Source organism: Brachyistius frenatus, unplaced genomic scaffold, assembly GCF_029030835.1.
Source record: "Brachyistius frenatus isolate BFR_SWC_R1_liver_20210118 unplaced genomic scaffold, ASM2903083v1 Contig_15, whole genome shotgun sequence".
NCBI classification, from domain to species: Eukaryota; Metazoa; Chordata; class Actinopteri; family Embiotocidae; genus Brachyistius; species Brachyistius frenatus.
Window position 1 is genome coordinate 5,468,608 of NW_027210614.1, and position 27,630 is coordinate 5,496,237.

General features: G+C 43.8%; 2 protein-coding genes across 4 annotated transcripts in view; one reads left to right on the top strand and one right to left on the bottom strand.

The window, feature by feature from the left end:
• The first annotated feature begins 823 nt into the window (after window positions 1-823).
• Window positions 824-10,082, top strand: kif28 (kinesin family member 28). The gene is made up of 27 exons (XM_069693750.1): window positions 824-877; window positions 1,756-1,947; window positions 2,125-2,175; window positions 2,311-2,463; window positions 2,546-2,581; window positions 2,799-2,918; window positions 3,141-3,248; window positions 3,412-3,566; window positions 3,655-3,766; window positions 3,914-3,981; window positions 4,189-4,331; window positions 4,405-4,526; window positions 4,687-4,777; window positions 4,966-5,026; window positions 5,320-5,443; window positions 5,530-5,665; window positions 5,754-5,872; window positions 6,081-6,188; window positions 6,267-6,363; window positions 6,829-6,965; window positions 7,177-7,247; window positions 7,400-7,534; window positions 7,729-7,895; window positions 7,998-8,092; window positions 8,305-8,437; window positions 8,599-8,732; window positions 9,823-10,082. Exons 1-27 carry the CDS (start codon window positions 824-826, stop codon window positions 9,979-9,981), a joined length of 3,081 nt encoding a protein of 1,026 aa, XP_069549851.1. The 3' UTR covers window positions 9,982-10,082.
• A 72-nt stretch (window positions 10,083-10,154) lies between these two features.
• The window catches only part of LOC138618182 (frizzled-3-like), a 32,379-nt gene continuing 14,903 nt past the window's right edge, over window positions 10,155-27,630 (bottom strand). The window contains exons 3-11 of one of the 3 annotated variants that reach the window (XM_069693752.1): window positions 20,338-20,534; window positions 19,485-19,787; window positions 19,071-19,233; window positions 18,340-18,639; window positions 17,828-18,079; window positions 14,639-14,787; window positions 14,111-14,225; window positions 13,412-13,572; window positions 10,155-13,325 (exon numbers count right to left, since the gene is read on the bottom strand). In XM_069693752.1, the coding sequence (XP_069549853.1) occupies window positions 13,103-13,325; window positions 13,412-13,572; window positions 14,111-14,225; window positions 14,639-14,787; window positions 17,828-18,079; window positions 18,340-18,639; window positions 19,071-19,233; window positions 19,485-19,787; window positions 20,338-20,534 (1,863 nt within the window). In that variant the 3' untranslated portion in view covers window positions 10,155-13,102. Of the gene's footprint in view, window positions 13,326-13,411; window positions 13,573-14,110; window positions 14,226-14,638; window positions 14,788-16,061; window positions 17,344-17,827; window positions 18,080-18,339; window positions 18,640-19,070; window positions 19,234-19,484; window positions 19,788-20,337; window positions 20,535-27,630 lie in introns of those variants that run through there. The other 2 variants (XM_069693754.1, XM_069693753.1) reach the window with 2 other exon arrangements.

Here is a 27,630-nt window from a genome sequence, read left to right on the forward strand (position 1 = left end):
TGTTGTTTCAATTTCGTCTCTTGTCTTAAGTGCATATGTTTGTTAGTGTGCAGTCAACCACTGAAAGGAGCTACAAGCCTCTAATTATCCTTCACAAATAGCGGAGACCTGATCCTGTCGGTGCCTCGGGGATCATTCGTCCAGTGGCTTCGAAAGCATCCGGCTTTAAAAGAAACCGTTTGAATGTCAGATCAGGTTATGGTTCATAACCAGCACTTCAGATATTTAGTGTGCAGTTCCATTTCAGAGAAAGTCACTAAAATGTTGACATAAACGTAGCTGTAATCACGTGTAGTGTTCAGTATAAATGTGACTCTCCCAGGGCGCCGAGTCTCTTCTATAATTCATCGTGTTAGACGAGGTGAAAGTGAAACCAGCGTTATCTCCACTGCTCCGCTTCACAAACAAGGACAAGGGGAGGAAAAAGGAAATTAAAAGCCCATCATTTCCCTTCTGTATTAGATCTGGGGATGATTGCTTTTATTGAGCAACTAATCAAGTGGTCATGCTGCAGGTCAGTAGTTTATTTTAATGTGCGGCAGTGTCTCAGTACAAAGTACTGTGTTTCCATTTGGAGTCATGTTTAAAGTTGGCGTCCACCTCTCAGCCTGACAAAGTAAACCATCTTGTTTTCAGTTCAACCTCGTTTCCTAACAGGCTGCTGTGCTCACCGGCGTCCCGTCGGTCTGCTGCTACCGAGTCCATGTCATCATGTAACTCGACACGCCGCCGTGTGGTTCTGCGTGAGGCAGCTGATCACTCAGTCTGCCCGTCTCCTGTGCCGATACCTGCCTGCTGCACCATGAGGGCTAAAGCCTCAGACATGTACAGCAAGGACTGTGTCAAAGTGGCCGTCAGAGTCCGACCCTTCAACAAGGTCAGTGTGCTGCCTTTTTGTGGGATATCTATGATTTTGCTCCTGAAAGTATCCACTTCATATCTTGGACAACTTCTCTGTTTTCCCGATGTACATATATTACAATGTATTGTATTCTTAATGTATGACATATTACAATATACTGTTATATACTATATAAAGTATACCTCGATGAAACCTACCAATTCACCAGTAACAATTGCAGAGAATGCCTTGATATAAAATGTGTAAAAATGGATTAATCTCATAATAGACACCGCAGTAAATATTACCTCTAGTTTTTGTTTATTGATCTAAATAACAGGGTGATTGATGGTGAATTTATGCACATTTATATGATGGATCAGAAAAACCCATGCAGAGCTTTTCAGCAGACTTCTGTGTTCCTTCTCTTTTGCCAAAACGTCCAGAATCTACGAACATACAAATATTTTTAGTTTCAACTGTTTTGTGAACACAAGACGTGTCCTGTTTCAGTCCATTCTCGGTGTATACGGTTTCAAGTGTTTTCAAATTCCCTACAACATCCTGTTCGCCTCTAGTCTGCAGTTGTACTTGTGATGTCACAAACTTCTGCTGGCACATCCAAGTGTTAAACTCGGATTTAAGTTGCATGCAGAGAAGCGTTCTCCTGTAAGCAGATTAAATGGAAAATATCGGACTCATTTTTGACCGGATGCAGACTATAAAGTATTTACTATTTACTCTGAATTATCAGACATTCTGCTCAAATAAGATCAATCTCTCTTGCCCTTCCTCCCATCCCCACATTTTCCTGAAAATCCCAAATAAATATGCTTCTGAAAACTTAAGTCCTCCCACAGCTTTGTATTTCCTTCCTCTCCTCTCCTCCTCTTCAACTTCCTTCCTCCTCTCAGAGAGAGAGGGATGCAGGCAGCCGCTGTGTCGTCTCCATGGTGTCGAGCTCTATCACCATCCAGGACCCGCGTGACTCCCAGAACCGACGGTCGTTCTGTTTTGACTACGCCTACTGGTCCCACAGCGGCTTCACGAGAGACCACAGCGGACTCTATGTGCCTGAAGAGCCGGGGGGACGATACGCTGACCAGGTCAGCTCCAGGGCAACCTGGTAGAACAGCCATTTTCACTGTGAATACATTTGACAGAACATAGTGAACCCCATACTACAAGAAAGGAGTAAATCAAATGTAGTAGTTAAAAACTGAACGGGGTTAAAATGTGCATAAGTATGTATTTGCAGCTCACGAGAGCTCCTCCATCCACAGGACAGTGTGTTCCAGGACCTGGGAGAAGGAATACTGGAGAACGCACTGCAGGTAACAATCGCCGAGTCTTTTACTTGACTGTCTGTGGCACATTATGTCATCATGCTCTGGTAATGAATTTACATGCTCCAGTGACTTTCTCTGAAACATTCTCTGGTAATGAATGTCCAGAAATAACCTCTGCAGGGATACAATGCCACACTGTTGGCCTACGGGCAGACCGGCTCGGGGAAGAGTTACTCGATGGTAGGCTACGGGCCGAACAAAGGCCTGGTTCCTAAACTCTGTGACCGACTGTTTCAGGCCATCAGAGAAAACCAGGAAAACAGACAGTGTCAGGTAAAATAAAAAGACGATACTGTTATGTTTAGTTGTGTAATAGTTGGTGACTGAAACTTATGAATGTTTTTTTTCTGCGCAGGTCTTTTTCAGTATGTTGGAAATCTATAATGAGCAGGTAATGTTGGGGGGGGGAACTAACTTCACTGCTGTCATTGCTTCTTGTATAATGTCCCTTATTACGTTTTTTTTTTTTATCAATCCAGCTGCAACTCAGCAAGTTTTGTGGTCATTTTTCTTCCTCTCGATATCACACTTCCTACAACGCCATTACTTTGGTAGATGACGCTACGGCGCCCGCTGCTGTGTTGTGTTTTCCTCTCCTCTCCGTCCAGGTGGTTGACCTGCTGTCTCGTGGGTCTCGTACTCCCGGCGGGCTCAGAGTCAGAGAGGAGCAGCAACGAGGTTTCTACGTGGAGGGTCTCCGTACTGTCCCCTGTGAGACTGCAACCCAGGTAGAGATGGATGGAGAAGACGTGGAGAGAAATACCACAGAAATGTCAAGTTAAACAACAATTAATCAACTGTAAATAATTCACTGGCCACGGTCCGAGTCTCCTGCCTAAGTTTGCACTCATGCCACTGTTAGAATCTTGAGGAAAATGAATGAGGATTTCAAAGGAAACAAAGCAGATGCGCTTCTGCTGCATATTCAGATTTCCATAATGTTCCTGTAGGTGGAGCAGTTGATGGAGCAGGGCACCAGGACCCGGACCACAGCTGCCACCCATATGAACGCCAATAGCAGTCGCTCACACATGCTCATTATCCTCCAGCTCAAACAGGTGAGTGCTTCTGTTCACACTTATGAATTAAAAACGAGCAACACATTTATGAGAATACACGTCGGTTTGTCTGACCTAACATCATCAAGTCAAATATATTTCACATTATTTTCTCGTTCGGATCAAAGCCCAAAAACTTCAAATGACTATAACTTCCTGTCAGATTTTCTCAAAAGAGAGCATCACAAAGCAGTCCAACATTAACCTGGTAGACCTGGCTGGCAGTGAACGTCAGCGGTCGTCGGGGTCGGAGGCTGACCGACTCAAAGAAGGCACGGCCATCAACCTGAGCCTCACCACCCTGGGAAACGTCATCAGGTCGGCCTGCTGCTGTTCGGTTTCATCCCGTTTTCATTTGGGGAGGTTTATCAGCGTTTCTCACATCCTCTCCTCCTCTTTCCTCCAGCGCTTTGGCCGACGTGGCGCTGGGAAGGAAGGTCGTCCATATTCCTTACAGAGACTCGGTTCTCACCAAGTTGCTGCAGTCGGCTCTGGGAGGAAACAGTCGCACTGTCATGGTAACTCACACTTTGGAAACTAGTGCCTACATGAACTAGGTTTGCGTAATGTTGATGTAATGTAGTTCAGCACTTTATACAACGAAATACTTAAAAGAAATAGCAGTTATATAAAGTTATTCATAATTTCTGCTCTTTATTTTCAAGATTGCCACGTTGAGCCCTGCCGATATCTGCTACGAGGAGTCTCTCTCCACCCTGCGCTATGCTGAGAGGTACAAGAAATCATTTGCAGTTTAAACCAGTGTGAATGTTGCCATCATAGTAAAAAAAACAACAACAACACACACACCTTCTCCTCTGCCCTACTCTGACACATCTACCCACATTTTCTGCATTTTCTTTAATACTTAATGGCCTCTCCTTCTGTTTCAACTACACCTCTCACCCCCCTTGTCCCTCAACCTCCCCCTCTCCTTCAGGGCGAAGCGTATCCAGAACCGGGCCGTGGTGAACGAGAGCCCCACTGAGCGTCTCGTCAAAGAGCTGAAGGCGGAGAACGCCAGGCTGCTGCAGCGACTGAGCCGTATGGGCCAGGAGGGGCGCAGGGCCAACGACGAGACCAGTAAGAACCGGTGTCGGAGCAGGATCCAGCAGGCGACGGCGAGTCAGGTCAACACGTGTGTTTGTGTGTTCAGAGGAGCTTCGTCAGCTGCTGACCCACAATGAGCTCCAGATCAGAGCCATTCAGACTCTGTGGGAACATCACCTCCAGGAGGCGCTGAAAGACTGGGAGCAACAGTACGCTAACATCACACAGGTACGCAAGTAAACAATCAGAAACGTGCACACTCAAGATCCCCGGAAAAACACCAATGTAAATACACTTAGTGGAGGTTGATAATGTCTTTGTATACAAGTTAAGAGCAACTTTTTCAGCTCTTGATGGTCTTTTCCTGTCTCCTCTTCCCCACTTTCAGGAGAGGAGGATGATGCAGATGCATCCCTACGTGCTGAACATCAACGAGGACGCTCAGCTGTCGGGGGTGGTGAAGCTTTTCATCGAGGAGGGTGAGTCCGTCTGAACCTCTCGACATGCGGGTAAGATGTACCACTCCGTTACCGCAGTTCAGTTCACCTTTTAGAGGAAGACGTTGAAAGTGGAGAGTGACAGAGGGTCGGTACGTGATGTAACAGTCATACTGTGACAAACCAATGTCTGCAGGTTTAAGCATGTTAATTACTTTTTGTTTTTCCAGGTGAATGGGACATCGGTCTCTGCGACTCCTTCCCAAGATCGATTGCTATCAAGGGCTTAGGGTGAGTTTTCATCACAACAAGATCATATCAGAGAATAACAGAACATCACAAACGCAGTCAGATAAGATGAGAGACTCTAAATAGCCAGAACCCGATGTCTTACAAGTGGATGTAAATGATTGGTGATCCGTTTCTGTTTTTTTTTTTTTTTTCTTCCTGTATTCCACCTAATGCATGCTGGGATACGCAGCAGGCCACTTGACCCTGTATTTGTATGAGTGTAGGCTCGTCTAGCAGCTGACTTATGGTGAGATAGAAGCGTTGCATTGTTCGGTCGCGTGTTTGCGTGTCAGGATCCAGGAGCGTCACGCTGTGTTCAAGAATGAACAGCGCCGGGTAACACTGATCCCGCGGACAGGGTCAAAGGTCATCGTAAATGGGACCGCCATCTCCCAGACAACTGAGCTGCAGCACCTGGTAGGTCTTGACACGTATGGCAGTTCTACGATGTGGGCGTGATGTTAAAGTACGCGCACGATGTTTTTTCGTTCTTTTGTTTTTAGGATCGTCTCATCCTGGGTTCTAACTGTACCTACCTGTTCGTTGGTTTTCCATCCGAGAGGGGCGGCGATGACTGGAGCCGCTATGATTACGATTACTTCCAGTCTGAGCTGGCTGCTGCTGAGGGCATCCACCTGGGTGAGCGGGAGGATAAAGCTCCAGATGTGATGGGAGTTTATTTTTTGGAGGGAATCTTGTTGGCTTCTATTCATCTGACTGTGTTTAGGTGAGTCCAGTGCTGGATCTAGTCAGACAGACCCCAGTCTGCTAGCCGTCTTCTACGACTACGTCAAACTGATGCCCATGGTGGCGGAGGCCAACCAGATGAGCCAGGAGCTGAACAAGGTAGCTCACGGCTCACGTTGACTTCCTGGTGTTTTTGCTGTTTATATTTCTCATTGAGGGCAGATACGCTTGTAAATCAAATAACACGCATGTATATTTAGTTCTATGGTTGTTTAAAAAACAACCACAATCGCTATGGCTGTTTAAAAAAATAAATTTTTTTTTTTTTTTTAAATGACCCGCTCTTTATTGTCTGCGGGGGTTTCAGGAGGTGGAGTTTAAGCTGGAGATCAAGAACCTGGCGCTGTCAGATTCCAAAGGACATGACCTGGAGAAAGCCATTGTGGTCAGAGTCACCGCTCAGGGGAGCAAACAGGTTGGTCTGACTCCGTATCTTTTCTCTCGTGTAAATTTTTACATTTTTAGGATGACATTTTTCATACTCGCTTCTCAGGTATGGATGTGGTCCAAGGCCAAGTTTGTTAACCGCAAGTTTCTGATGGAGGAAGTCTACCAGCAGCATCAGGCTGAGCAGTGTGAAGACAACGTACGTCAGTTGAATTGCGTATGTTTTTCAGACTGAAGAAACTTTTGACAAATCTACAGAAATACATAAAATGCACTTCTGTTTTTGCTGTTCTGTTAAGCTTGAAAACTTGCACAACCTACAAACCCAGTTCAGAAATTGTGAACACAACATCTGAAAAAACATACGGAATCTGCAGACATCTGAGAAAGTGACAGCACCTGCTCTGTATTTAATTTTCATAAAATAAATGCATGAAATTCATTAAATTTGACCAGAGAATGTAAGGAAACACCAATATAAGTTTGAAGGGCATCAGAAGAAACTCACAACTCCACAATCCCAGAATCACAAACTGTATCTCTGACTTAGAAAGTCTACAATAAGACATGTACAACGTGCCTATTAATTCCTGTATTAATAGGTTCACATTATAGAGCAGTAACGATGTTTATTTGTTGACTTGTCTTCGCTTCCTGCTGTCAGAGAGTAGAGGGGCTGTCAACACTTGCATTACCCAGAGATAAAGACCCATTCTGGGATCCAATTGAGCCTCTGCTCCTGGGCACTGCTCACCTCTGGCTTCAGTCTTTGGCCTTCCGCATCCCTCTGGAGGAACAACTAGAGGTACAAGCACAGATCAAATAAATGCACACCCTCTCATACACACACACACACACACTCTCACACACACACACACACACACACACACACACACACACACACACACACACACACACACACACACACACACACACACACACACACACACACACACACACATCTCACTCTACCAGTACTTTCAGATGATATCTGAATATATCATCTCTGTCTGCAGGTGTTGGGGTCAGAGGGCACAGAGGAGGCCATTCTACAAGCACAGCTGGTCCCCTGCACCCCCACTGGACTGTATGTCTCTCACACACACACACACACACACACACACACACACACACACACACACACACACACACACACACACACACACACACACACACACACACACACACACACACACACACACTTGCATATACCAGTAACTGAGCATTCTCACTGTCCAGCCCTCTGGGGGAAGACGACATCCTGATTGACCCGACTGAGATACTGGGTCGACGACTGGACTTCCAACTTGTCCTGGATCAGTGTTGTGGTCTTCGCTGGATCAGAGAGGCCCGCAACCGTGGGGTCCAAATTGGGTGAGACACGTGAACCTAGAGGACAAAACAGGGTACAGTAGAACATGTACAGGGTACACGCAGGGAGCCGTTACACTGGATTTGAGCTTTTAGCTTTGACAGACGGTGTACAGCGCCGGGGGACTTCTCACTGTCCTCTGGATTAAAGAAGCCACAGTTTACATACTTCCTTCTCATTTCCCCAACTGTGGTAGGTTCAGGTTGTTTGACTGCTGCCAGCCTCTGTACACTCCAGCTGTGTGGCACAACGTCAATCCTCTGTTGGATCACAGGGTCCACTTCGTGTCCCTCCACACGTCCCAACGTCTGCTCGACTACCTGCAGAGCAGCGCTGTGGTGCTGGAGCTGTGGGGCCTTCAAGGTGAGGATAAACACATGGGGCGAGGCAAGAACACACAATTCCTCGAGGACAGATGAGTTGAATAATTAAAACAGCTACTCGTTGTTTGGTTTTCTGTCTCAGAGGGCTGCACTCACTTGATGTCGTCTCTGGAAGCAGTGAGGATGACTACAGAGGGCATCTTCATCATCGATGAGTCAGGTCCAACAGAAACAGCAGTGAGTGTGATGCTAAGGAATGATTTTTCATTTTGACTCCACAGAGCAGCAAGAAAAGATGTGGGTTCGTTGAGAATGTATCTTTCAACGCCTGCAGCAGCACAAAGAGACGCTTCTTAACTTTTTCCAAATTTCTGTTCAGTCACTGAGTCCTTTGATTCGGAGACCTTTCACGACAAAAATGCCAAACTCTTTGTGTGTGTGTGTTGCAGCCGGTGAATTCTGCAGAGCGTAGCCGTTCAGTCCGAGCTCTTCAACAGGACCTGGAGGAACTAAAGGGTGCTAATGCTTCGCTGAGGAAAGAGAATCATAGTCTGAGAGAACAACTCAACACAGTCAGGAACGGTAACTGAAACATGCACACGCTTATGGTCAGTTTGTTTCCATTTCCTCAAATTGAAAACACTACTTCTACCCAGACTGTGTATTTCCAAGTGTTTAACTTGCTCACTCCTACACCATCACTCTCTCACACACACATACACCTTTCCCCTGTCTTGTTTCAGGTGGGGAGGGTGTGCGTGGTCGCTCGGTGCGTCCCAGTTGTGATGCAGAGTTTGCTCGTGCTTTGAAGGTTTTCTACCACAGTATGACCTCGGTGAGAGGTCAGCTGCAGCGCCTGCGCAGACACAGGCCCAGTGTACGTATCCGTGTGTCTACCATGGTCGCTTCAATGTTTCTTTAAAATACTATTAAAATCAGAAAAAGTCAGGAAAGAGTGCATAGAAGGTTAGTTTTTATAGTCCATATTCGTTTGATAAAATGAGTTGTAATTAAGACAAATGATATTATTTGTAGCTGGTTTCCATTATAACAAAACAAACTGTAGAAGGACCAGGAACAGACCGCACAAAAAGTGGTTACGTAGAGGAATTCAGGGCCGTGGAAATGAGGCTCATCGTATGCCTCCACGCCCACGATAGCCACAGCCAGGAGCATTGTGTTTTTGAACGAATGAATGCGATGTCTCCGGAAGGCCTTTAACAAATGTATTCAAACTTAGCAAAAAAAGATTCACACGGTACGAAGGATGTTGTCTTGATCAAAGCGTGTGAAAGCAAAATTAGGGACACCTGGGAAGGACTTTTAGAATTCAGAAGGTCAAGGTCACATGTGAGGTGCTCACATGTCTCCTTTTCTTATGTAAATGATACCTCAGGAACACTTTGAGGGACCTTCTTCACATTTGTCACAAATGTTCACTTGGATGTAAAGATTACCTGATGGGAGGTCGGTGGTTAAAGGTCAAAGGTCACGGTGACTTCACGTCATTCTCATTGACCTGTTCCACTTTTTGTAATACGATCTCTCAGGAACACATCGAGTCGATCGCTTCAAATGTGGCACAAACAATCACTTGGACTTAAGGATTGCCTGATGGGAGTTTGGTGGTCAGAGGTCACAGGTCACGTTCACTATGACCTCGCAGCCATCCTATGTACCCATCCTATTTTCGTGAGCACGATATCCCAAGAACACTTCCAAGAGAATCTCTTTAAACGTGACAAACATTCCCTTTGGACTCGAGGATGACATGAGTAGACTTTGGAGGGAGGTAGGGTCAAAGGTCAAGGTCACTGTGATCCCACTGGGATTTATTATCATGTGAATGATATCTCAGGTGCACCTGGAGGGAATTTCTTAAAACGTGGCACAATCATTCATTTTGCCACAACGGGACATTTTCTGTGGCGACGTTCTAAACTGTTGTGTTGTGTTGTGTTGTCCAGGACGAGTCCGACCAGCTGGGGCTCAGGCTTTTTGTGGACGAGCAGAGTCGTCTGCTGAGAGACTTCTCCGAGCAGCTGGAGCAGAGCGTCTCCGCGCTCAAACACGATGTGGCCGCCATCGTCCGCAGGAAACGAGAACGATCGGGGATCTGGTCTTGACCGAGTAACCGTTTATCAGTTTTCACAAAGTATGCAAAAAGGTACAAATGGCTGATGCTTTCTTTTACAATACAGTAGCTACTTCTGAGACGGCGTGTGAAGTGTGCAGATACTGGGCTTTTACATGCACTGTAGCTGTTCCCATTATTGCAGCTTCTACAAACTACACCACACACACTACAACATTCTTTAATTGGTCAAATGTGGTGAATGAACCGGACCATTACATGTTAACGTTTGCAAAGTCCGACAGAAGCATGAGAAATACTTACAAATATTTTTATGGAATTCACGACCACAGAAAACTGCCAATACAGTGTTATTTAAAAAAAAAAAAAAAAAAGATTGTCTTTTGAGCTTCTGTTGAATTGTGTGATTTTTGACGTGGATTTCTTTCTTTTTTTTTTTTTTACTGAAGGAGTTTCTTGTTTTTGTGAAAGAGCGGGTATTCATATGGCTTTTGTAAGCGCTCCACTTCATGAGGCCTCGTGTGAAGATTATCCAGTGAAAATAAATATACATGTCTAGTATAAACACGTTAACAAAAAGTGACGTCTGTAAAAGTTTATTAGACTGCATGTAAAAGAAGTCATCACAGTTCCAAACTGCAAATAAATTAAAAAGGCAAATTACGAGTCAAGTTTCAAAATTCACAATATTATAACGTTTTCAAACCATCACTGAAAATGCATCAATCCTATTTTTTAAGCTACGGTCGTTCACTCTGAAGCTGCAGCACAATATGACATCAGAAATCAAGGAGGACTCATCTTCCTCATGTCTCGCTGTTGGGGATTTTATATTAATGTTCACAAGAATGAGATATTTACTAGCTGAAAAGGAGCGAGTTTCTCTTTCACTGTTTAATATTCACCACAGCAGCTCGAATTATAACGTCCAGTTCAGAGGTAAAAGCACAACGGTTCATGTTTGTAAGCGGTCACGACTTGCGAGAGTACAGACAGTTGCTGTAGGTCCACAAAAAAAAAAGAGCTAGCGTGGGCACATGTACAGAAGGAGAGGCAGAAGGCAGATGTGAGACAGATTAGTCAGCACACAGTACAGAAAGTATATGTACAGCAGGTATGCAGGCAGACAAACACAAGACAGACAGAGAAGGAGGGAGAGGCAGCAGTAAATGGCAGAGTTAGCGAGGCTTGAACTTAAGAGGTAGACTGGAAAGCCATCGTTGGGACGGACAGACAGCTAGCTACAGGTAACCGACCGTGTGTGAGATTTTGGTTAAATTATACATCAGTTAAGACTCCAGAAATAAGCACCACCATTTTTTTTTACTGAATTGATAGTATGTGTTGAGGTCATGACTATTTTTGTTTTACTTTCTAAAAAGCACCCAATGATGTGTGTGTGTGTGTGTGTGTGTGTGTGTGTGTGTGTGTGTGTGTGTGTGCGTGTGCAGGTACAGAGAAGGCTGAGTGTACAGGTGAGGTAGGTTAATTGGGTCTCGAGGGACAAAACACAAATGATAGAAAATGTAAAAACAAATTTTTTTTTACAATACACACTTCCTGTAACATTTAGTTAACAAGTGTAAAATAACGTTCAGAGAACATAAAGCACAATGACTGAATGTTTTTCTCTACAGTTTAACTGCCAATTGTCTGCAACTCTTTGGGCAAGTTTGAGTTCCAAGTCTAAACCACGTAAACACGTATGATCACAGAGCATGTACAGTAGCAGTTTAGGTAAATATCAGAATATTACATGAGATAAAAGCACTTCCTCCCCTCAGGAAAACCTCTCCGCTTCGTGTCTGTGAGAGTTTCAGAATAAAAGCAGTTATCCGTTTCCATTTTAAAATCACAATCCCATCTAAGCAGCCAGGAGGTTTAAATGCAGTGATGGATACCTGAATCGGTCACAATATTATGGTTATCAGCCAAATATTATCCTAAGGTTGTATAGACGGTGTTATATGTTGTACAGAATGTAAAGCCGTATGAAGCAAATTCTATATTTTGACCTGACTGTTCATCTGTTTACTCTTAAGATTTCATTACAAAATACTGAACATGCAGCGATTGCGTAAACAACTTGTTTGGAAAACGGCGCCATCGTTCTTTGACAAACTGAAGCTTCGGTGCTGAAGGGGCAGCGCCTACATTGTTTCGGGCTGGGCTGGAATAAATGTCAATGCATGTAAGTTAAGCGCATTGACGTTATTCAAGATCATTTCGCACAACAATATCCGTATTATGTCACTGTATTTCTGACTCTGAAACAACCCTTTAAATCTCTGGCTCAGAGAAGTTTTCATCTCTGTGCCCTTCCTCACGCTCAAGGGGAGAATTAAAGATTAAAAACATCACCACTTGAAATCTATACTTTCCACATTCTCTCTCACACACACTCACAAAGATGCTTTCAGCAGCACAGACAATTTTCACAGTATAAAAATATTTCACTAAACCACAAAGAGGTCCACGATTTCACGTTAGGCCCGTATTTGTCAGTCTCCGAAGCCACGCAAAGACAAACGTCACTCATTAAAGAGCGGAAGTGGATAGCGGACAAGCTATTTGTTACAAAAGCAATGAATGGCAGTGTTCACATATTTAACTATATTGATGTAGGGCCTGCAAAATTTGGAAATAATGCCACTAAAATAGGAGTGATGACACATTCAAGACTAAACTGGTGTTCAGCCGGCTCAATCATCTGAGTGCATCTACAGGAGTTTCAGTCTCAGGTACGCTGACATTTCTTTCCGTGTTCTGTCGGTCTCTCGTCTCTGCTAGTTCTCGTTGTTCAAATCTTTCCCTGAATAATGTCTCGAGAAGTTTCACGGATGTCAACAGAAGTCCAGTTGGCTCGGCCTGTCTTGAGTCGAGCGAAGGGGAGTAAACTCCCATTTAAATTCAATGAAGTAAACAAACTTGTCCAGTTTACCGTGAAATAAGTCACGTTCACTGACTGGACTACATCAGCATGCGGCCACGCTGCTCACCGACGACCACCTCCGCGACACTCCCTGGTGCATTCACCATCTGCAGAAGAGAAAACACACTGAGCAGGATGCCGTGGATCTGTAGAGGACAAATCCTCCTCTAAAAGGGCAGCGAAGCCTCATATTCATTTCCTGTGAAGTTTGTGACTCGTCTCAGGCGCTGGTGCCGTCGTTCTTGGCAACCTGGCCGTCACTTGCTGTGGCTCCGTGTGTGATGAGGGTAGGCGGGGCCTCAGATACGTCCCGCTGACTGCCGTGCCTCGAGTGGTCGTCTAACTGATGGAGGCTGCTGTGAGTCGAGAGCGGGTGGTCGATACGTGACATGCTGCCATGGAAACTGCGCTCCTCTGTTCCTCTGTAAACCGTAGTGTCGCTCCTGAGAGAGGAGACGGAAATGAGAATGATGAGAGGAGAAGCGGCGGGAGGAAGGCTCGGCTTCATCTGGCTGGTTTCCTGCCCTACCTGTCCTCTCGGGTGCGGCGCAGGCTGCCGTGGTAACTGGCCTTGCTGTGGACGCTGCTGGCCTTGCTCCTGGAGGCGGCGTGGCCGTGGTGAGTTCTGACTGGTTCGTCAAGGTCGTCTAGAACAGCCAAGTGAGTGGAGGAGGCGTGAGTGGAGGTGCCCTGCAGAAGGATGACAGGCCAGGTACATGAAATGCTGTAAGAGCTGCCATTAATGGCAAAAAAAACCATCAAGTAGTTTTATTTTCACACTGAAGGTAATGTGTATGATATAATAGGGTCAGGCGACATCTTGTTCATGATTGTACACACATCCCCCCCCCCCCCAAAAAAAAAAAAAGTCCTGGACTGTATTTAACAATATATGGATTGTTTTGCGAGAGCTGAACGGTAAAGTGCGGAACAACAGATCAAGTTTCTGAAGTGGATGCTGCTGCTAGAATTAAAAAAAAAAAGCTTCAGCGATGATGTGGCTGAATCAGAAATCTGTAACGAGGAGATATGCAAATTTTGACTAAAAGTAAAGATGCACACGTGTCAGGCCTGTATGTTTGCGAGTTGCGATAAAAGTTAGGTGTTCTTCCCCGGAGCTCCGAAGAACACTGCTACAAGAACTGTGCCCCTTAATGCTCCCGCTCATCCTGCTGCTTCTGCAATAATCGCTTCTGATACTTTTCTATCACCGGTGTGTCAGTCCTACCTGAGTGGATGTTCCTCTGGACTTCCTAATGATGGGGGTGTTGGGTTCACGCAGCAGAGACTGCGCAAAGTCTGGTTGCTCTTGCAGCACCTGGCGGGACTCATTCACCCCACTGCTGCAGAGAGGAGAGTGTGTGAGAAGGAGAGAGAGAGTGTGTGTGTGTGTGTGTGTGTGTGTGTGTGTGTGTGTGTGTGTGTGTGTGCGTGCGTGCGTGCGTGCGTGCGTGCGTGCGTGCGTGTGTGTGTTTAAGAGGAGGACAGAGGGGAAAGGGAAGACACTCGGGATGTGAAAAAAAGGAGCGTCGAGACAAAGAAGAGGAGGTGTCAGCAGAGAGGAGAAAACAGAGGAACAAGATGAGGGTGTAAGAGGACACAGGTGTCCCCCATAGAGATTAACGCAGTAACGATACTAAATGTCCTACATGTGCTGTGATACACTTGATTTAGTTCTAAGCTTTAACAGCGACAGAATCAAAAAATGTCAACAAGGGAGGACAAAAAGGACTGAAAAACAAGTTTCTCCTCTTACTCTTTGCGTCGGCGTCCATGCAGGAAGTTGGCCCATTCAAAACAGGTCTTCTTGCTGCCCACCCAGAAAACGGAGGGAATGCCCACCACCAACATCATCAGGTATTTAATTAGGAATAAAACCATGGCTGGCCTGCTGGTCTGCTCAACCTAGGAACAGAAATATGAAATATTAACTCTACAAGCATACAATCAACACAGCAATCAGAGGGTTTTAAAAATATACACTGAAATATAGAGGAGCAAGAGAGAAGAACTTGGGCTTTTATTAGTGTGAAAGTAGACTATTTAAGTGGTGGAATATTTTCTAAACATTAATACTTAAAAAAAGATATACTAAAGCCTAGGATTCTGAAAAACTACTTTCAAATTAAGAGGACCAAACGTATTCAGCACTGACAAGAGGTTTCAGCCCGGGGAGTCATTTTGAATGGTGGAAGAGAAGATGTAATCCTGGAAAAAAAACAAACAAACAGCTGCTTCAGCAGCTGAACTGCAGTTGGGTTGGGCAACTGTTTCCTCCTCTTTGGACGTGAAGTTTGATGCCGCTGCCAGCAGAGGGCAGGAGTTCACAGCATTTCTGGGTCTTGGTAAATTGTAACTGTGGCAGGTTTGAAGATGCAGAGAACTGGAGTGAGTTTAGAAGCACAAACTGAAAACAAGGTCAAGGAGTCTACAGTTTATTGATGGTTAATCCTTTGTCAAGATAAAACTTAACTCTGAGGAACACAGTTATATGTCTTACTCACACAAGTCTTTTGGGGTAGAAAACTTCTAGTTAGACTTCTAGTTAGGGGGCATTTTAAGATCTCTAATTTTTTTCCATTAAAATGAAGATAAAAATCTGCCGTAAAGATGTCACGGACAAAAGTATTTTAGCACTCTTGATATCTCCTCCTAAGAGAGGAGGACTTTTGGCAAGATTAGGTGTTTCTTGGTTTTTAAAGAACCGGTGATTATCTGTTAATTATCCTAAATCCATCTCACCCAGACTGAGATTAAATGTCTCAGATTTAGGTCCAGAGATAAAAAAAAAAGAATCCCTGGGCCTAACCAACCACAAACACACGCACGCACGCACGCACACACACACACACACACACACACACACACACACACACACACACACACACACACACACACACACACACACACACACACACACACACACACACACACACTTAAACTTGAACAATGCCCACAGAATCTTCAATTATCCAGAAACATGAAATTGTACCCTCTCCCACTCATGCAGACGTTTGCACGTTAACCCCCCTCAGGCCCAAAGATCCAATAACACAAGCAGTAGTGAGATTCCAGAGCAACAATGGGACGTAAAGGGGGTCTCTCCTCATGTGCTCATACACATAAATAGAGCAACAGACATAAACACAAAGACTAACAAGTAACATAAGATGGCGCACCTGCCTCCACCCTCTCATATAGTCTGTCAGTCACGATTTAGCCGACACTTCTCTACTACCAATCCACCGGAAGAGCGCTCTGATTTCATCATCATAAGAAATGGAAACATAAACAAATGACATGAAGGAAACGGTTTTTTTTTAACTCTTGTGTTTTACGTGTCCAACTGATGAGACGGTTTCATTTCCGTGTGTGTACTTGTGACAGGGAGTGATGGAGTGTGTTTGTGTCGGCACTGTGCACATTTGTGTGGTTATTAATTTAGCAGCAGACTGTAGAAAACGCCACATTTCCCACCACTCTTCATAACCGCCACAAAGCCCTCATAGAGTAGAGGCAGCAGAGCATGACTGAGCAAGCCCTCGGAGAGACACCAGCACAGAGGGAGAGAGAAGGAGTAGAGACCGAAAGATGGAAGTGTGTGAAAACCAGCTGAGAGAGTGAAAAGACAAAAAGACAAAGGAGCAGAGCCAAACAAAGATGGTAGTTTGGTATGGAGTTGGTCTTGAGAGCTGTATTAGCCGAGCTAATGATGCATACTGCTCTCTGCTCTGCTCCCCTCCTCCACAAATACTTACCGACACGCACACGCACACGCACACACACACACACACACACACACACACACACACACACACACACACACACACACACACACACACCCGACCAAGCAATTACAGTTTAATAAACCTGGCTCTTCTTTTCGGTGGTTTCCAGGGTCTATTAGTGATAGCATCACTGCCTTAAGTTGACAGGTGAGATATGTGACATTGCTACACCAAAGGCAAGAACGTATTTGAAAGAGAAAATAAAAAGCAAAATTGTTAAATTATTGCCAAAATGGTTTGTTATAAATCTGGTTGAGCTCCCTGACTCAACCTCCGGTTAAGAGGTTTACCTTCACGGTTGTGTGAAAATAATTTTTTTTCTGAAAAATGAGTGATTTTGCCTTTTCTTTTATTCCTCAGAACAACGTGTTTCACATAATCTAGCTGAACTGTTGGTTTGTCTAAAACCTGCCTGATGATTTAATTGTGTTTCTTGCCCCCCCCATCAGACTTAATTGTTTTCAGATCTCAGAAATTTCACTGACGATCGCTTAACAAGTGGTTGAAATGATGGTCGGATCTACAATAAGGCTCAATTTGTTAAAAAGCTGAATTACCCTTTAAACATCCTGTGTCCATTCTTGAGTATTTGTGTATCTGTATCAAGTCTCTTTACTGGAGAATAATCATTTATTGGTATGTTTACCAAGTTCACACACACACACACACACACACACACACACACACACACACACACACACACACACACACACACACACACACACACACACACACACCTTTCTTCTCATAAACATACAACATCTCAGTGTGGCAGTGTGACAACACACACTGAGTGTGAGTGACATGCACAGAAGTGTGATGGGAATACAGCTGGATGTCCTGGAAAGTGTGTCTTTGTATTTTGTTTTCAGTGTCCAGCTGAGACGACAGACAGTTGATCTGCTTTCAGACAGACGAGCTAAGCAAAAGCCATATCTGTCTTGTGATACCACAATATTTTAAAGATGATCTAAGTGTACAGTTACACTACAACTGACTTTTAAAGTGATTTGTATCTGCATTGTCTTCACAGGCACCAGCGGTGTCTTTTCTGAAGTCTCACCTTCCAATTACGTCACCCATGAACAAATAACACTATTTTTCCTTGAAAGCAGAGCACCACCAAATCATACGTTCTCATATCCATCTGTCTTTACCTTGTATGGGCAGGGGATGTGATAGCGCCTGCAGTTCTCCTCCATCCACGTCTTTTCCCAAATGCTCCGGTAGGTGTGTTCATATATGTAGCACCCAATCACAGTCAACAAGGGGACCAGGTAGAGCACAGAGAACACTCCCATTCGGATCATGAACTTGACCAGTTTGGTCTGGTTCTCCTTCTCCAGCGGGATTTCCATGCGCACCCGGTTCAGAGCGACAATACCCACTAAGAGCAGGGAGACACCGACCTGAAGAGAGATAAATGGAAAGTCGACACTCGGTGACAGATCCCCCCCCCTTAAAAATGAATGATTATTTCATAAAGAGCTGGATGACTGACAGGCCAGAAGACGTTCAACCATCCACCCATCTGTATACTTATCTATCCATCTCTACCACTGCACACACTTGTATCATTTCATCACCCCATTAATCTCTTCACCCATCCACCCCACTCATCACTTCTTTCATCCACCCACTCACTCATTTATCTTCTGACTGTACTCACCGCCACGTTGAGGCAGAGCGGTGCCAGAACAAACCACCTCAGGGCGTCTATGTCATACAGGCCTATGAAACACACTCCACTGATCCCATCTCCCTCAATTTTATTCAGGGCCAACAGGGTAACCGTCAGGGCCCCTGGGAGGCCCCAGGCAATGGCGTGGAAGAGGAGGGCTTTCTTCTCAATGGCCTCGCTGCCCCATTTAGGCACAGCGGCCAGGAACCAAGTGATTGTCAGTATGACCCACCACACGCTGCCGGCCATGGTGAAGAAATACAGGACCATGAAGAACAAGGTGCAGGCCTGAGAGAGAGGGGTAGGAGGAGCGGTCATTTCTAGATCAATCGATCGCGTGGCGGAAGTCGCAAATCTGTTGGCTCTGTGATGACACTGTTTGTGCCATGATTGATAGGATCTGATTGGTTTAACCAAGATATTCAATGCAAGAGAATAAATCCTGACACGGTAAATGTGTAGCAGTTTAAAGAAAGAACCTACTACTCTAATAACCATGAGATAGATCCACATTTTGAGCTGTGACGTAAGTATGTTTAACAATTGCTACTTAAACATCTGTCAAACTCATGCTGACCAATCAAATGAGAATACAGATGAAACGTATGACTCATCATCTGAGTTTTCAGTGCATTAAATCTCAGACAGAATTCATGACAAACCAAATAATCATGTATAAATGTGCAGCAATAGTAGACTGAATCAACTAAAACGCTCACCTTGTTGTGTGAACCCTGTGTTATTGAAGAAGCTCTGAACTGGGAAGGGCTGACTGCGTTACATGCGACCCTGTCCTCCAACAGGAAGCCCAGGAAGAAGACCAGCGACACCATGACGTAACACACAGCGTAGAAGATGATTGGCCGCTCAGGGTATCGGAACCTGTCGAGGAAGATAAAACAACATTGATCTCCACTTTCCTTTTAAATTTATTGTCGAACTTTACATATGTGCAATTACTATACAAATCATATGCATTTACATTTTATATTCCATTTTAGAAAAAAAAATTTGGGGGGGGGGGGAATATTTACAAAATCCTTTATTTTTATTGAGGTTTAAAAGTCTTCAGATAAAAAAGAAATATCAAATAAGATGATATCAGATACCAGACAACATTCTGCCGTTCTAACCTTGTAACATCAATGAGGAATGTTAGGAAGGTGAAGAGCGTTGCTGACAGACAGACAATGGAGACGACTCCGACGAAGTATCGGGTGAAGGTCAGCTCCTGCTGGTTGAAGAACATGGAGGGACACGGGGCAGAACAGTCCTTCCTGCCCATAAAAGTGTAACCCAGGTCTGGGTCGACTTTGAGCTCTCTGGGGCACCAGAAACCGTAATCTCTCTGGACAGTCATGGATGACTGATCAGTGGGTTCAGAGCCGGTTAGCAGGTCCTCCGGGCGAGGATAGGGCTCGTCGCAGGCTGGAAACCTGGAAATCAGTGACTATGTCAGACAATGCAGCTTGGTCTCAGTTTTTCTGAGACCTTTGCTATAATTGAAATATTGGAAACGATTTCTTTGTACGAGCACAATACAGCCTAACCACAGCAGAAAAAGCAGCCTCCACGATTAAGGTGAAGGCTGCAGCAACACATCCCTCAAACAGTTTCAACCAAAAACTGAACATGAATTCATAAGTTTGCGTTAAATGTATGATATTGCAGATAGAAAACGGACAGAGAGCTGAATTCAACCATTTAAAAAGAAAGTGAGACAGGAAAAATAAAAAAAATAAAAAAGGTTGCTGTATGACAGGAAGGGAAAAGTAACAGAGGTAACAATCAAACAAAGTATAAACGATTAAGCAAAAAAAAAAAAAAAACAACATACTGCAGTCACTGTCATGTGTAAATTCACAGTATCTACTCAAAATAAACAACCGGAATAATATTCCTAGCTGTATAGACCTCTGGCACTTCAACAGCCTCCCAGTGAAAACGCTGTTTATATCATTGATTTAAAATGCAATGCACTCCTACCTGCCACACTCCATGTCGTCTGGCCAGGCGACACCAAATATCTCCATGAGTTTGTGGCACTCGTACTTGGCCCGCTGGCAGAGCGATCGGCACGGCATGGACACCCGGCCGTACTCGGTGCACACCGGGGCGTACAGGGCACACAGGAACATCCTCAGGTCAGCGCTGCACACCAGGTTTACCATTGGATGAAAGGGCTTCGGAGGGGACAAAAGCCGAGAGGAAGGAGGGGAACAGGATTTCAATTTGTGATCTGTGACACGAACTGAAAACTCCGGCTGGTGCAGCGTAGTGTAGCACCGTCACACAATGGTCTCCGAACGTCACCTGCACAGACACCCAAACATTTCGCTTTGCCAACGTTACAATGTTAAATGCTATTATGGCACACGTGAGGAGGCTTCATTTCTAACCTGAAATAGCCATCCAAGAGGATGGAGGGAAAGGAAGAGGGAGGACAAGTGTGTTCCAACTCTTCTGCCGCAACTTAGATTGCTACTCAATATACCATCAATATTTAGAAGCTCATGAAATATGTATAGCGGCAATCATATTACCAAACATCGCTTTGAAGTAGGGGACGGCAAAGACAGGCCGCTGAAGGTTGAGCCACAGCTGTGTGCCAAGACACTGAGCGAGCAAACAAACAGCAGGGCTACTCACACACTATGGATGATGTACTCCTTCTTGTGGTGGGAGACTAAAGGTTAGAGAGAAAGAAGTGTGACCTTAAAGCTGCAGATTAAAATCCCCAAAATGATTCGAAAAATGTGTTTGATTCAACAGCTGCTGCTGAAACACCCCTGAACAATTACTTAAAGTGGGGTTTCTGTGAGCTTTTATTCATTTTTTTTTTTTTTTAAATTCTGGTGACGGCTGTGTGGAGTGCAGAACGCAAAAACGCCACGGTAGAGATGAATTCACTCGAGCAGTTGTGATCACTACTGTAACATCTCATTTCTGTTGAGCAATTTCTTCTTAGCTAGTAGTTTACTTTTGCAGAAGTGAATTATTGATCAGTTTGTTCCAAAAAAAAAAAAAAAAAAAACTTGCTGTACCATCAAAACGAAATCAAGGCTTGAATAATGAAAATGCACCGCAGGACATAACACAGGACCAAATATGAACTGAGATTAGTGCTAGTACACACACATCTAAAACCTCTCAAACGCCTCTATCTCCCTCTCCTCTCGAGTCACGGCCTCGCTTGTGAGCTGTTTTGAATACCAAGAGTGTCCTGATGGGCAGAACAATCAGCACCTGTCGACATGACACCCTGTGAGCAGTTGGAGTTCTGCGACCTGCAGCTATTCCTTTATTTGAAAGTTGATATCATCCGACTGCACGAGAGCCGAGCTTTCAATGCAGCGTTGGCGAGCAATAACGGAGAAATCAGAGCAGAACCCCGACAGCAACGAATGAAGACGATAACAATGAGACAAAAACACTTCAGCTTGACTGCACACCACGCTGCACTCTGTGAATGAATGAAACATGTGTACATACGACACAAAACAGTGCACTTACACTGATTGCTTTCTACAAAAGGTACAGTACATGCTTACAGACTGTACGGGTGCATGTGTGCAAATACCCATGCATTACCCATGTGTGCGTGTGTGTGTGCGTGTGTGCGTTTCTGTGTCGAGTCAGGCCTCGTGAGCATGTTTTGATCGTTCGCAATTGCCGTGTTCTAGATTTGCACGTCGAGATGTTCCACCAGTAAATGTGTGCAGCGGTGCATGAGCTGTGTGACATAGTTTTGAGTATTGCACAGAAACACATGTCAGCATTCTGCACACACACACACACACACACACACACCACTCAGCTTCATTCAATAATTCATTCATTTTATAACTTGCAGTTTTTGTGTGTTGGATTGGGCTGTATTATATAAAATGACGAGAACCACGAGCTTTAGTTGCAGCTTGTAATGACCTGCTGTGATAACAATGTGTTGACTGAATCGTGCGCTAACCTGCATGTGAGGAAATGGTGAGGAAGTAGTGCTGCTTCCTTAACCGTTTACCAAAATGCTTTAGTAGCCAACTGTACAGGACTGTGCCTGATTTTCCACCTGATCTGAATCGCATACTTTTACAATATAGGTACATTGAATGGGACATCGTCTCAGCTACATCTGTGTGTGTGACAATCGAGACTAGCTAATGTAGTGTGAGCACGAGTGCAATTAAGAGAAAACATGAATAATGAAATATGCGATCACGTGTCCAAATGGAAAGTCATTTTAACATCAGTTCAGATCTGGAAGTCGTCTGTTGTCTTCAGACTCAACAAAAAACTGACGTGTGCATCAATCTGAAATACCATCTCTCTCCCCGTCTGTCCACCCAGCTCACTCATACTTTTGGTACAAGCCTCAGGCCACACTTAAGAGTGTATGAATGTGTCTCCCCGCCCGGAAGAATGGAGGCTTTTCTTCAATGTCTCCTCATACTAACTCCACAGCAAAATATTTGTGTGACGCCTATTTTAACTTGTCCCCATTCTACCCATTTGTACTGTGCATGTGGGTGTACGCATGTGCACAAATGTGTGTCTGTGTGTCATTGTGCGCGTATTCACTGTTCATTCACAGTTATTGTGTTTTCAAGCGCGTGTGTGACTGAGCGAGGTTCGTGTGCCCGTACAAGTCATCGCATGTGTGCAGATATCTGTGTGCAATTATTCTGACGGTCTGGGCAATTGTCCCCCATCTCCAACCGCACAGAGAATATTGATATTAAGTGGCCTAACTGTGCCACCCAACAAGAGAGGAGGGGGATGGCAGTCAGCCTTCCATGGAGGACAAGTTCCAGTGGATTGCCTGGCATTCTGTATGTCAGTCGTGATGGACGAACAGGGAAAGGAAAGCGGAAAAGCCCGCAAACCTGGCCTGAGGGTGAAAGCAGCCTCCTACTAAAACATGGAAAGATGTGGAAGAAATACATACGGGTGGAGAGAAGAGGATACAATGCGAGATGTGGATGTGCAGCGCATCAGCTTCCTGCAATCAATCTCTCTCTGCTTGTTTTCTCTCTTTCCTTCGCTCAGTCTACGGTGGACTGAATCGCCTTGACAACACAGGACAGAATACGTTTCCAGTCATTAAAGACGCCAGGCAATGCGCACACTGTATCCGAGTCCTGGAACAAACAAGAAAAAACAACCAGCTCTACAGCACAGCTGTGCTGAGACCAACAACCCAGCACATAGACGGAGCCATCACATACAATCAAAGGGAATCTTTTTTTTTAATTTTTTTATGGTTGGTTGTGATACTGGAATATCACCAATGAATGTGACGGCTGCACTTCATTTGAACTGGGTTTGCATAAAATGTGTGATTATATAAGACACTGCCATAAATTAATGAGCAACTACATTTGCATTGAAAAAGCACGACCCTCACCATCCATCGCTGAGTGAGTGACCACCATTTAAGACCGTCAGCACAGAGTTGCAGCTTAATACCGTCGTCCTTCACAAAGGCAAAGTGTTTGTAATGTGGTGTGCTTCTTTTTTTAATTAGGGCCCGAGCACCAATGGTGCAAAAGCCCTATTGTTATCCAAGGAATTATTATTCTAGTTCCTTATTTTTCTCCGCAAACAACTGCATTTTTGGCGGCTTTATCGTATTCAAAAACTCATGAAAGTTGGTACACGCGTCTGTCCCGGCGAAAGATTTCGTATTTTAGTGGAGTCGTGAGTGGGCGTGGCCAAATGGCTCACTAGCGCCCCCTAAACAGAGGCCCCGGTGGCTACATTTACCTACATGCACGAAATTAAGTGGACATGTGTATCACACCTAGACGTACAAAAAAGTTCCATTGCACCATTACGTCAACTCAACAGGAAGTCCGCCATTTTGAATTTAGTCACCATTTTTGGCGATTTGCACATGTTGTATTTTAATGAACTACAAATTTTGTTGAACCGACTTGAAATTTAGTCTGTGCACTCTTAACATGTTTGGAATTAAAAGTTATCAAAAGAATTTGTTTTCTCAATGGTTGTGCCCGTGGCGTGGGGGCCAAAAAGTGACCCAAAAGTCATACTATAACATGTTGTCCAAAAAGAGTGACCGAAAGTCATATTATTATTATTATTATTTTGGTCACTTTTTGCTATAGTATGACTTTTTTTTTTTTAAGTCCTGACAAAGGGGGGACTTGAACCGCTGAAAGGCAACACTGCACCACCAATCTTCCCAGGAGATGGTTTGCATTGTAATAAATCTTTAGCTCACTGCAACCTATAACTCCACCGTCCACAAATATTCTTTCAAATGCGACCAAAACTGCTGCAGACATTCTTTGGATAGTAGATATACATGTTTTCAAGGGGGTCTGCAGTGATATTAAATATCTTCCTGTAATGTGTGCATGCAAAACTTTTTCAATTTCTCAAAACGTTTCAACTTCACAAAAAGTTGAATCACCATCAACAGGCCAAGGTGGAATCTGAACCATTAATAGCAACCTTGGTGAAGTAGAATCTTTTACCTGTTGAGTTCACCAGACTGTTGGTTAAGTCACTGGAAGCGCTGAGTGAACTTCATGAAACTCTTTCGCCGCTGCGACTCCTTCTTCAGCGCTGAAGATAGTACAGTGGTCTACTGTGCTGCTTCAGAGCTGGACATGACTTCATGAGGACGTGGGTTCAAGATAATCCACACGGTTCACGGAGAGCGAGTCCCACACGGTTTCAGGTTTGCTGACATGCTATAGTTTGACTTTTTTTTTTAAATCATATTTTGGACAACATGCTATAGTATGACTTTTTATCATATTTTGGACGACATGTGGTGCAGTGGTTAGAGCAGTCGCCTCAGTGACAAGTAACTGGGTTCGATCCCCACTTGAGACATACATGTCAGTTCAGAAAAAGGTAGTCATACTATAGTATGTTGTCCAAAATATTCAAAAAAGTCATTAATGTCGTCCAAAAAAGTGATAAAAAAAGACATAGCATGTTGTTCAAAAAGTGACCCAAAAGCAATTTTTGTATATTGTACATAGTATATAGTATTGTACATAGTATATAGTATTGTACATAGTATATAATATTGTACATAGTATTGTACATAGTATATTGTATTGTACATAGTATATAGTATTATACATAGTACATAGTATATAGTATATAGTATAGCCAGGGCAATGTGGCTAAGTTTGATGTTTCAGTGTGACACAGAAAGTTAATGTTTAACCTCACGAAACTTTGCACATGCATCAGGCACTAACTTTCATGAGGTTTTGAAGATGTTAAAGCTGCGAAGAAAAGGATTTAAAAAAAAAAAAAAAAAAAAATTTTTTTTAAAGAAGAATAAGGAATGAGATCGGAAAAAAAAAAAAAAAATTAAAACTGCAAGTGGAAATATGCGGGCCCTTGCACGCTGCACGTCGGGGAGCCGGCGTCCCCGACCCGCTGGATCCCCGACATGCTGCGTGCAAAGGCCCGCATATCACTGCTTGCAGTTTTAATTCAATTTTATATTTCTTTTCAATATAATGACATAACAGATAGCAAATTGCTGACATAAAATCAGGTGTAAATAAGTGTCGATATGGCAAAACCCATTTTGTAGTGTACATACGTACAAACACAGCCAGGCTAATTGTGAAGAAATGACTCTACGTAGTAGTCAGCACTGCTGCATTATGTCACCATGGTGGACTTAACTTAGTGGGTTAAATTAAAACTTAGGTCAAAACTGGGCTATTTAAAAGTAAAAACTAAATTCAGTGAGAAATGAGTTGAACTAAACCTAAATAGAGCAGAAATTAAAATCTACTATTATCAAAATTCTCCATGCAAACCATGGCTACCAAAACATCATCCATCATGCAATACTCCAACTTGACATCTCCCCCCACACAGATTTAAATGGAATGAATGGCGACCTGACCTTAGTCATGGGACAATACTGTATACTTGCGAGAAACATTTCAGAGTAACATTTGAAAATCAGCTTTCATAAGTGCCCTTTCTGCAGTATGAGTGCTGTTGGTTTAACTTCTGTGCATGAGAAGGATTATGCTTTATAAGTTATGCCATCCCACTGCTATCATTAGAGGATGTCCCTATTTTAACAAGTTAAACCCTTAGTGTCAAAGATATTTAACAACTACCATTTAAACCTCTTCTTTACAATGTTTTTAGAAAGAGATGCTGCATTTAGTAACTATTCAGCAAAATATCACAGACAAATGTCACTAACAGAAAACAGCAAATACTAATAGGTTAAGGGACAATGCAGGATGAAAAATTAAAAAAAACAAAAACAACATAAAAAAAACCCTCTTAATTGTGTGTGTGAGCGAGAGCTTTTGAATTCAGCATTTGGAATGAAAAGAGGAATGAGGAGCGGGGGTGCTCTTTTTTTGACACGGGGGTGGGGGTGTGGGGGGGGCAGCCCTGACTGGTCCACCTCTCATTCAATAGAGGGATTAAGTTTCTGCTCTCTCCAAAGAAACCCAGGGGGAGGGAGAGAGAAAGAAATAAGAGGAGGAAAAAAAAAAGCTTTAAGTAAGAAAATCAACAAAGAAAAACGACATGAACGACAGAAAGTAAGAGGCATGTGATTAACGGTCACGTAACGCAAGTAATTCTACTTTACCAAACCAGAGATAGAAAGTAATAACCGCAGTAAAGCTGGCGGCAAAGAGACAGCAGTGCAAACAAACACTTAAAATACTAGAAGGAGTCGTGCATGTGGAAACTTTTTGAATCAGTTTGCTGTTTCCTACCTAGTGGTCCTGTTTACTGAGTGTGTTAGATGAAAGCTCATAAAAAATATGGTGACCGTGTGACAGGACACTGTTGTACAGTATACACACGGCTTGTTACGCTGAGGAATGCTGTCCAAAGCTAAAGTTGAGAACTGCTGACAGCTGTCTTCGCCTACACCTGCAGGCAAAGGATGAAATTAAAATGTGATTGCCACAATTTCGTGCTATAATTTGTACTTATTGCCCAGTTTCTTTTTATTTCACTTACAACACAATAATTCAACGCTTTGGGAAAATCAAATTCCATTTTTGAGTCTTCACGACATGGTTTGCTACTTCAGACTTTAACAGTCGGCAGTTCTGCGCACAATATTCTCTCACAATTGGCTGAACCACAAACTATGCTGATGCCAGTGTTAACTTGCAGTCTAATATCCCTAACTAATCATTGAACTAATTACATTTTTCATTGTTGAATTCCCCCTTTTTCCATCTTACACTTCTTCCTTCCTCCTTGCAAATGCAGTGCACTGATTCTGGTTCATATCCAAGGCAT

Coding starts and splice junctions, on each gene's coding strand:
- kif28 (XM_069693750.1), top strand. CDS start 824: ATGTACAGCAAGGACTGTGTCAAAGTGGCCGTCAGAGTCCGACCCTTC. Junction 2,919..3,140: donor CCTGTGAGACTGCAACCCAG/GTAGAGATGGAT, acceptor ATGTTCCTGTAG/GTGGAGCAGTTGATGGAGCA. Junction 5,873..6,080: donor TGAGCCAGGAGCTGAACAAG/GTAGCTCACGGC, acceptor CGGGGGTTTCAG/GAGGTGGAGTTTAAGCTGGA.